A 9729-nucleotide genomic window follows, 5' to 3' on the forward strand; every position below is an offset into this window, starting at 1 on the left:
TATTTTAACGCTTAATTTGTAATATGAAACCTCTCACCACAGGCAATTTCAATTTCTAAATGAAGTGTGAATCACCAAACTTTCCCCTTGTGTACAGTGAAAGAAACCAAGAGATTTAATGTGTGTTTACAATTACAGATACTTCTCACACAGCTTATACATTTAAAATCAATATTTATCATCATTTAATACATGTAAAAATGCCAAACAACCTAACCTATTTTTTTTTTTTTTTTTAATCACACCTGTAGGTGGCCTAATTTGAATGACATTCAAAGCAGCCCACCAGGGAAAAACCCACGTGGGACAGTATGCATCATACGTTTTCTATGATTGTAGGCTAAAAGACCACCAGACAACCTCAAATTTACACATGCCCACTTATAGTACAGTCAAAGGTCACAAACAACTATGATTCAGACTTTGATTGGACTTCTGGATAGCTTTATTATAAGAATCATTAAAATTCATCCTTAATGGTGAAATTCGGTTGGTCTTCAGGTTTGAAGTCTATATTGGGGCTGCCGTCCTCATTGAGAACACGTCTGCTGGTGTATCCCACGATGGGGTACTTTGCTTTGTATGTGCCTTTGAATATCTGCTCAAGAGACTGTAGTTGACTCTCAGTGAGGCCCGTCTAACCAATAGCAACGAAAGAGACAATGTGTAAGTTAGTGCTAAAAAGTCCGGTGGAATCCAATAAGAAACTGAAACGAATGTTTGTTTTCTGTGGCACAGTTGTGAATTTGTTAAATCCCCAACTTACAGTGTCATATGTGAGATCTGCTGGCTCAAGGGACATTTTGGCCACAGCTCTGGTTGAGTCTTTGCCCACAAGGGCATTATAAGGCGCTCCCTTTCCGTAAAACTCTGGAAATAAAAGAAATACAAGAGGGTTTCCACATACTTTGAACTAGGAACTATCATGACATTCTTGATTAGATAAATCTATATAGACTGTCATCACAAATTACAATTTCTAGCCAATGAAACAGATTCGAACTCAACATAACCGCACAATTTCACTAGAGGCTATAGAAATTACCATAACTCCTGGAACTATACTAAATAGCATAACTTTTTCAGCCCTGGAAAGCCCAGTTTTTTCCAAAGTTGGTAAGTTCATCCATTAAATGCAAATGGACACATGGTTTCCAATACACTGCTAAGTGCTTATAGGAGCAAAATGGGGAACAAAGCACACTGATCTCTCAAACTGACAGATGTAGTTCCTCAAACAAGTGAATAACATCCACCAGCACACAAAAGATTGGAGAACGTTGTGTTGTATAAAATATCTAACCTTTTCCAGTTGTGACATCAAACACTACACCTTTAATGGCCATGTAAATTGGTTGTCCGTCCTGTAAAGGGGGACGGGGACGTTTAAAGATCTTTAGTAAATGCATTTTGCATTTAAAACGTCGTCAGAAATATCGTATGAAACTTGTTTTTGTGACACAGCACATACCTCGGTCCCATCGTATCTTTGCAACTCCTCCTCTGTGAACAGACGCACCGGTTTCTGTGCGTTTTTTATTTTACTCTCATTTGAGGAACAAATACTTAGTAAGGCGTATAATACAACACTATGGGCATAAAACATTGTGGACGGTCGTGTTGAGGTTTATGTGTTGTAAGAACCGAGTCTACGGCGTCAGTTTCCTTGCTGTCATGGGAGTGTGTTTCCATTCAGTCTTTCAGATGCTGATCTCAGATCAGTTTCACAGTCAGGGGTGGAAACGTTCCATTTGTTACGGAACAGAATCTGTAATTGGTGCTTTAGGACATAATGATTTAACGTTTTAATGTATCGTTATTTAGGGTCCGAGATATAGCGGACTTGTTAGATTTACACTTTACATGAAACACACTTCTGCTTCGGGAATTTTCTAAACTTCCAGCCGCAAGTTTCTGTTTCTCCATTCCCGTGAGATGGACCGGAAGTGACGGCGACTCCTGAAACTCCTCCTTGAGCACGTTCCGCGACCGTTAAAAGAGTGAATTCCCAGTTTCAAAACTCCAGTTTCATAGGTATTATCCACAAAGTTTAATGAATCTCTACATTTAGAAGAATATTAAATCTTTTTTAAATTATTTATTGTTTTTTGAAAGCCCATATACATCAGAGACAAAAAAAAAAAAACATTTTAAACCACAAAGTCTTATGTTTTAATGCAGATCTTAATATTTACATATATTTCTGACATATTCTACTGTCAGGATATTATTGTAGCCTATATTTGCCATGTTTATCTATTCCTTTGTACAAATACTCAAGCAATTACAAATAAAAACTGTTTCAGTAGTGACAATTTTAGATAATTTTGAATCTAGCTCAAAGATGCTAATCAGCACATGGTTAGATAGCACAGTTCTGAACAGGACATTTAAAAACTAAATCTCAAGAAAAAAGGTGTTCGGTAGAGACGTTCCTTAAAGTTACACACAGATTTTTCAGACTTTTGAACACATTTACCTCAAAATGATGAGACCTATCTACTCACACTGTAGCTATGAGAGAGGGGGACACAGGAATATTTCCTGATCATAAATTTATGGGTTTAGTTAAAGGGGTGGTTTACTGGTTTTTTTCTAGGCTTTATTGTGTTTATGGGGTGCAGCCTAACATGTGTTCATGCTTCATTTTTTTAAAAACGCATTATTTTTCATATAATTTACCTTTATTCCACACCACTCTGTCCCTTCTCTGACAAACGCCTCGTTTACGACTGTTTTTATGAAGCCCCTCCCTCAGAAATACATGATGGGCTCTGATTGGTTAGCTGGCTCAGTGTGTTGTGATTCACTAAACCGCCGAGCGTGCGTCTAAATGTCCCGCCCCTCAGCTCAGCGGCATGTGCTCCGGTTGTATTGTAAACAATGATTTATAACAATATAGAAACGTCTATATTGCTTATCAATTTGAGCCCGATTGAGACTCAGAGGATATTAGTGAAGAGGATCGCGCAGAACCTGTGCAAGCACGGCTCTTAATGGTATGTTTGTTTGTTTGTTTGTTGTCTCATACGTTTATATATGCTGTTATTATGCTACTGCTTATGTTAGCTTTTAATATACTGTTTTATTCTGATTAAAGCTTTAATACAGTACGGCAACCGCACACGTGTCCATGTATAACGCTTCTTATTGCTATGTGAAAATGTATAATTGGTACAGTTTGTTGGAGCTGATCTGACGATCTGAATGAGAGAGAGAGAGAGATGCAGAGCAGGGGGACACGAGGAACAGTATTAAGAAAGGCTGTTTTATAACATTGATTTTGAAACTTGTGAATCCATTAGAATCATCAGAAGACAGAATCGCGATTCATATATGAATAGATTTTACATGCACCCCTAGTTTTCTCTTCCTCTTCTCTAAAGCAGCACAGCATGGCCTCGCCCCTTCCTGACATGTTCCAGAGGGCGGGGTTTATCTGGGTCCCTGACGTATCAGACCCGGGAAGTAGTTCGTTGTAGTCCCTTACCAGCCATTTTTGTAGGCATTAAACTTCCAGAATTTTAAAAGACAATATCTCTGTTTGCATTGAACTTTCAGCGCTGCACCTTTGCAGATGTTGTTTATGCTCAAACAGCAACATTACACACTAACTAACATTAAAAAAGTGAAATTGCAATAAACCACCCCTTTAAAATCAGTCTCGGCCAATAGACTAAAACATACACTGTAAAAAATGAATCATGGGTCTTGTAATTTTCATTAAAAAAATTAAGGTATATATAAAAATAGTGAGTATATTTCGGGACTTTTTACTAATAAAACCAAGAGATGTGTTTTCCTCATTTTTTTAAACGAAACTTAAGCAGTTTTGAGGCTTGAATTGAGGAACTGATTAAACAACAACAACAAAACAAAAAAATAAGGAAAGAATTTATTTTAAGAGAATTAGCTAAATTTTGCGGTTTTATTTTAGAGGTGATTGTTAGTTCCCAGCATGCTTTGCATATGGCTGGATATGGAGAGTACATTTTGAAATTAAATGCTATTTTATGTGTTTTTGAGTGAAGGGAAACATCTATTACTGTTTAATGTTCAGTTATGTTTGACATTTGAAAGAGTTTCTGTTATATTGAAGTGTCCATTGTGCAGTGCAGTCGTTACCACTGTGCAGAAGAGTAGAGCTTATGGTTATGGATACTACTCCTATAAGGCATTAAGCCTTGAGCAATGAGCAGTAGCTTTGCTCGTGCTAGTGCAGTACTTTCCAGTATTTCTCAAGTATTTTCCTACTTGAGCTGTTTGGCTGTATACAGTCTTTTAAATGTACAAAATAACTCAAAGTCAAATACAAACAGGCCTCACTCAAAATCACAGACTTTTGAGAATCAACTTAAAATAAATGAGCACATTTCACAAATTATATTAAATTCATTGTGTCATAGATTAATTAATTTAAGAGATTTTACATGATTTATTCAGGTAGATTCCATTAAAAAAACCAAGCCTTAAAAACTACTCAAAAATATTAAGTGTAATATTGTTACCATAATTTTTTTTAAGTAAATAGCCCGTTCTATTTTTTACAGTGTACACTGTTTTGGTGGTGACATGAAAAATGTGGGACACTTTTTTTTTTTTTTTTTTACATAAAGTTTCATAATTTACAAAGAAAATATAAAATAAATATTTATTTTTTGAACTTCACTTTTTAAAAGAATAAAAACATACTTTTAAAAACAACAATGGAAAAAAATACCAAAAAATATTTCAATATCATTTTCATAAGTTGAAATTTAGGGGTTAGGGTTCGACAGACACAGAGAGTACCCAATAAATTATGATTTTATATAATTATTTAGCTTACTAATATTTTTAAATATCATTGTGGGTTTCAATAGATAATAGAAGAATCTTAATAAACATAAGATTTGAATACATAAATGCTTTTTAAATGTATTTTTTGGTTGTGGGACAGCAGTTTGCACCAATTCTGTAGAATGGCCCAATATATATGAACTGTTCATCAAAAAGATTAATTCAGATCCGTTGAGTAACTCTTCTGCATGTTAGACAGTAGATGGACATGGTGGACTTAAGATAAATCACTGAATCAATTATTCAAACGATTCTCTTAAACATCGATTTGTTCATTACTGAAACAATTCTTCTTCTATTTATTAAAACTGGATTTTAAAGAAACTTGAGATTTGGTGTTAAGCATCATAAGCGTTTCCCCACAAATAAGAACAGGACATACATTTTTTTTCATCTATTTTGTCAACTAGGCATGAATTTTATCAAGCTACAAAAGCTTTTTATTAGCTTCCTTACGTCATATTAATTGTTTGTGATTATCAAAAGTTAATTTTACACATTCATAACTCTCAGTCTCTACGGCTCTGATGCATGTCCCTCTAGTCCAGTTGAGGGCGTGTTTCTCTAGCAGGTTCAACCAATGAAATGCTCCGTCACATCCCGCTTTCGAACGCTATTGGTTCGCGCCAGTGTCAGTCTTTCAAGACAATAAAGTCACGCGCTTCAAAAGGATGAACGAAAACGAAAAAGAAAAAGGCAATGCTTGAAGGTGAACGACAACAGTTCATTCGTTCACTTAACACCTTACTCTGCGTAAAAGCTTTTCCCAGCACTGTTCTGAAAATAACTTGTTTTTCTTTCTTTATACAAGAAAGCGCTGTCCTCTCATTACAGAAGATGAAGATGAATTGTTATACGGCAGTGTGCTTTTAATCATAAGAGAAAACATTTATGGAAACCAAGTGTGATAGAAATTTGCAAAACAGAACCAATGGAAGATTTTGAGTAAAGTGAACCTCATGAAGGATAGTATCCCAAGCCCTCCCCAATCTAACAGCTGTGATGTCACGCTTGGCATGTTTTTGGCCATTGGCTGTGCCTCACTCCAGCTCCTCGAGAGGATCCGTAAGAAGTGAGCCTGGATCCTGCTCCTGTAAGTTGATGGCAAAGTTTAAATGCCCCAAACATTCGGAGGCGAAGCAGAATGCTGAGGAGAGACGCATCTCGATCTTATCAGGAGGTAATGAAAGTCGTGTGTGAAATGCGGTTAGATCCTGCAGGATTCATTCATCTGCTCGTGCTCGCGATCATAGTAACGCAGGAAGTGCACATGAACAACTGCAGTCATGTGATAACAGCTGACCGCTGCTCGTATAGACAGATATGAGGCGCGAAATACTGTCATATATACATGAACTGTGTGTATCCGTATGTGTTTTATTAAAATGTCACTTGTTGCACTGTAGTTCAATGGTGAGGACTGTGCTGGGCCACTTGGGTCTTACCAGAACAATGATGTTTCTGAAGTGGAGCAAGATCAAGCCAGCTGTGACCCTTCACCAGGTCTGAACTTATTATAATTGTTTTCTGTTTATGTAGATCTAGATTTATATGTAGATTTATGTAGACACTGGACAGAAATCCAATGGTTATATTCTGAGATTTTGGTGATTATTTATTTATTTTTATAATGCATATATTTGTTAGTTTATTTTAAATATGTTTTACTTTATTTGCATATTTAGTATAGTTTATTTGTAATGCATTATTCATGTCATTAACTTCAGGAGTTGATTTGCCAAAGTTTGATTGCATGATACTATGATACATAAATATGATATATCATGCATAAACATGATTAATATATAATATCATATATCACATGAAACATAGGATACGCTTTGTATTAAGCTGCTGAAATAAAAGAAACTGCCAGAACAATAATCACAAAATAAACCTCTTTCACCTAAAAAACTGCATCTGTTTTTTTTTTTTTTTTTCTTTTTTGATGCTATAGTTTAGTTGGTGCAATTGTGTTTGATTTATTTGTATATTCATTTATTACATTTTGGGACAATACAGTGCATTATAAATAAATGCAAACAATACAATATACTGTACTGTCTCAGAAGGTAAATAGGCAAAGATAGATAGATATTTTCTGAGACAAATTTCCAATTCTGCGATAATACAGTGTGTATTTATTTATGTATTTGTTTGCATTTTATTTTTCATTTATTTATTGTGTTTTTTAATGAAGGCATTGCTTTAAAATAAAGTTCCATTATATATTGCAGATGAGGACGTTGTGGACAACAATCTAATGCCCATTGGTTTCAACAAAGCTTGTGTGAAGAATGTTTTCACAGTCATCCTCGTCCTCATTTACTTGCTGCTCACTACGGTGGCTGTGTTCTTGGCCTACCAAACCATTTCAGACTTCATGGAGAAGCTCAACCATCCAGTGATGTCTGTTTCATACAAAGAGGTTGAGGAGTTTGCTGCACCAGGTGAGCTATAATACACAGTCATTCATGGTATCTCTCAGTATCTGTATTTACAGTATCTTTCATCATTTTTTTTTTTTTTTGCAAACAGGAATTGCTTTATATCCTGGGAAGGCACAGTTATTAAGTTGCATGCACCACTATCACGACAACATTCCACCTCTTGTTGCACCGGACAGACTAGAGGGAAGAAACTGTGTAAAAGAGGATGTTATTTACCACGGGCCGTATTCTAACCAGACGCAAGTATGTTTTAGTTCTTCCTCAACTTATTTTGAAGAAATGGTGCTATTAATAATCTTTGACGTAACATGTCTGTGGCAGAAGCGAGCCATAGTGGTCAGAGGACCGACTGACGTGAGGAACCGAGAACTTATATTCCTCCAGTTCAGCCGGAATGAAACGGAAGAGGATTTCAGTGCAATCAGTTACATGATTTTTGCCAAATTTAGCGACATGCTTGAAAGGTAGAGCTATATATTGAAATGTTTAGCATTAGTCAGATTTGTTTTACTGTTTGTATAAAATGGCTTTCTCTTCGCAGCTCAGATAAAGCTGCTTTTATGATGGACTGTGAAAGGAATTACTCAATGTGGACCTTCTCTGGAGGCTTTCGGACATGGGTCAAAATGTCTTTGGTCAAGACGTCAGGCAGAGGAAATGAATCGGTTGAATTTAGACAGGAGGTAATATATTATTTATAATACTATTCTTTGTCAACTTCAGCAGAATAGCATAACTAGCATAAAAATGAAGACCATCCAATTTAGGTTTTTCAGTAGCTGATTCTTAAAATATTACATTTGATCCACAAATACTGAATATTTGATTAATCATCCATATTTGTTTCAGTCCAATGTGGTGAAGTATATCGATAAGAGGCCTCCACAGGAGCAAGCCAATGAGCTTTTCTTTGTTGTCTTCCAATGGCGAGATCCATTTATACAGCAAGTCAAAGATGTAAGTGTGTATATTATTAAATATTAAACCATTATTTACCGAATTGTCTGAACGTTTAGCTGGAATGCTTTATAGAGAGTCTAATTAAGTGTGCCTTATGTTTTTGAACAGATAGTCACAGCAAACCCGTGGAACACCATAGCCATATTGTGTGGCGTCTTCATGGCTCTTTTTAAAGCCGCAGACTTTGCCAAACTCAGCATTAAGTGGATGATCAAAATTCGTAAAAGACACTTAAGCGCAAAAATGAGAGAACTGACCCAAATAAGCTAAATCTTTTCCAATTCATTTTTAAAAAAAACTCAGTGTTGAACACTACAGCATTTCGAATTGTGAACATCAAACACTTTCAGAGCAAAGAGTCTCTTACACTTTCATGAGAATTGTGCTGATGTTGTACTGTACGTTTTGTTTTAACTGGACAATAGATTTTAATTTGATATTGTAAAGTAAGTGCTCATAGTGAAGACGAGTGAATGCTGAGGCATGTGTTCTGCAGTACAAGGGCAAAGTGTATTCATGTGGTTTTGACACTGAAATATTAACTATTCAGACATGTTCTCTGTGAGATTAAGCTAGTTAAAATGATGACTAAGAAGGGATTTCACTGAAACAAAAAAGGCTTTTAATGACAGGGACCTTTGGTTAAGTTGCATTGCCCACCGATCAATAAATAACTACTGCAGGGCACACCGTGACATAGAAATGATCTAAAGATGGGGATCTTGTCTTACTGCTGTTTTCTTTTTTGCTATCAATGTGAATGAGATAAGTTTTATCAATATGACATATGTTGTATAAGCCTATACCAGTCGTATTAAATTATTTCATTGATCTAAAAACGTTCTTAATTATTTAACCATGCTTACAAAAAAGTTGAACTTGTAGGACTATTTAAGTTTTTCTTATGTCTGTTCTTAAGCACCATTATGGTGCTTTCTAATGATGAAATTACGTTTTGTCGTTCCATGTGATGTAAATATATCTCTTAGTTTTTTCCCCCTCAAGGACTAAACAAATGTTATGTTGTTTAAACTATTGTTCTTAGTATATTTTAAGATATGTGGGGAAATGCATCATCCCAGATTTTACTGACACACATGTTTTTTTTGTTTGTTTTTTAAAACCAAGTTACTTGAATATTCTTCAAGTGAACGCATCTGAATCAAGAATGTTTATGAGGGATTAGAAAATTATGGGTTAGGCTGTCTTAAATTCAAGTTATGTCATAATTATTTTGTGGAACTAATTAATAATCCAACAAGAATATGTTTTTGCACTTTAAGTTTATAATAATAATCAATACCAACTAATACCAAAGAGAAGAACATAGTTTTCTACTCAAGTTTTGCTGTTAGAGATCGCTTTTGTTTTTCGTGACAACTCTTTATTAAAAACCTCTAAAAGTCTTATTGTGTATTACTTTACTGAATATTACATGAGCACATTTTGTTAATGACCAAATTTGTTTTTTTGTTTGTTT

At 35.3% G+C, this 9729-nt stretch overlaps 2 protein-coding genes across 2 annotated transcripts; one reads left to right on the forward strand and one right to left on the reverse strand.

Annotated features, from left to right (window-relative positions):
• Window positions 1–83: 83 nt before the first annotated feature.
• nenf (neudesin neurotrophic factor) lies at window positions 84–1955 on the reverse strand. The gene is made up of 4 exons (XM_058749585.1): window positions 1472–1955; window positions 1304–1364; window positions 767–870; window positions 84–637 (listed from the first exon to the last, which is right to left on the reverse strand). Exons 1-4 carry the CDS (start codon window positions 1604–1606, stop codon window positions 461–463), a joined length of 477 nt encoding a protein of 158 aa, XP_058605568.1. The 5' UTR covers window positions 1607–1955; the 3' UTR covers window positions 84–460.
• A 3552-nt stretch (window positions 1956–5507) lies between these two features.
• pacc1 (proton activated chloride channel 1) lies at window positions 5508–9655 on the forward strand. Its single transcript, XM_058749395.1, has 8 exons — window positions 5508–6019; window positions 6246–6342; window positions 7077–7289; window positions 7378–7532; window positions 7611–7753; window positions 7831–7972; window positions 8139–8246; window positions 8358–9655. The coding sequence occupies exons 1-8, from the start codon at window positions 5984–5986 to the stop codon at window positions 8517–8519; spliced, it is 1056 nt and encodes a 351-aa protein (XP_058605378.1). The 5' UTR covers window positions 5508–5983; the 3' UTR covers window positions 8520–9655.
• Window positions 9656–9729: the final 74 nt, after the last annotated feature.

This window comes from Onychostoma macrolepis, chromosome 17 (genome assembly GCF_012432095.1).
Source record: "Onychostoma macrolepis isolate SWU-2019 chromosome 17, ASM1243209v1, whole genome shotgun sequence".
Lineage (NCBI taxonomy): Eukaryota > Metazoa > Chordata > Actinopteri > Cypriniformes > Cyprinidae > Onychostoma > Onychostoma macrolepis.

Excerpts from the sequence above, each read along its gene's own strand:
- pacc1 (XM_058749395.1), top strand. The coding sequence starts at position 5,984 with ATGCTGAGGAGAGACGCATCTCGATCTTATCAGGAG. Across the intron at positions 6,343-7,076 it reads CAGCTGTGACCCTTCACCAG|ATGAGGACGTTGTGGACAAC; the intron begins GTCTGAACTTAT and ends TATATATTGCAG. Across the intron at positions 7,973-8,138 it reads CGGTTGAATTTAGACAGGAG|TCCAATGTGGTGAAGTATAT; the intron begins GTAATATATTAT and ends TATTTGTTTCAG.
- nenf (XM_058749585.1), bottom strand. The coding sequence starts at position 1,606 with ATGTTTTATGCCCATAGTGTTGTATTATACGCCTTACTAAGTATTTGT. Across the intron at positions 871-1,303 it reads TGATGTCACAACTGGAAAAG|AGTTTTACGGAAAGGGAGCG; the intron begins GTTAGATATTTT and ends TTTTATTTCCAG. Across the intron at positions 638-766 it reads CAGATCTCACATATGACACT|ACGGGCCTCACTGAGAGTCA; the intron begins GTAAGTTGGGGA and ends GCTATTGGTTAG.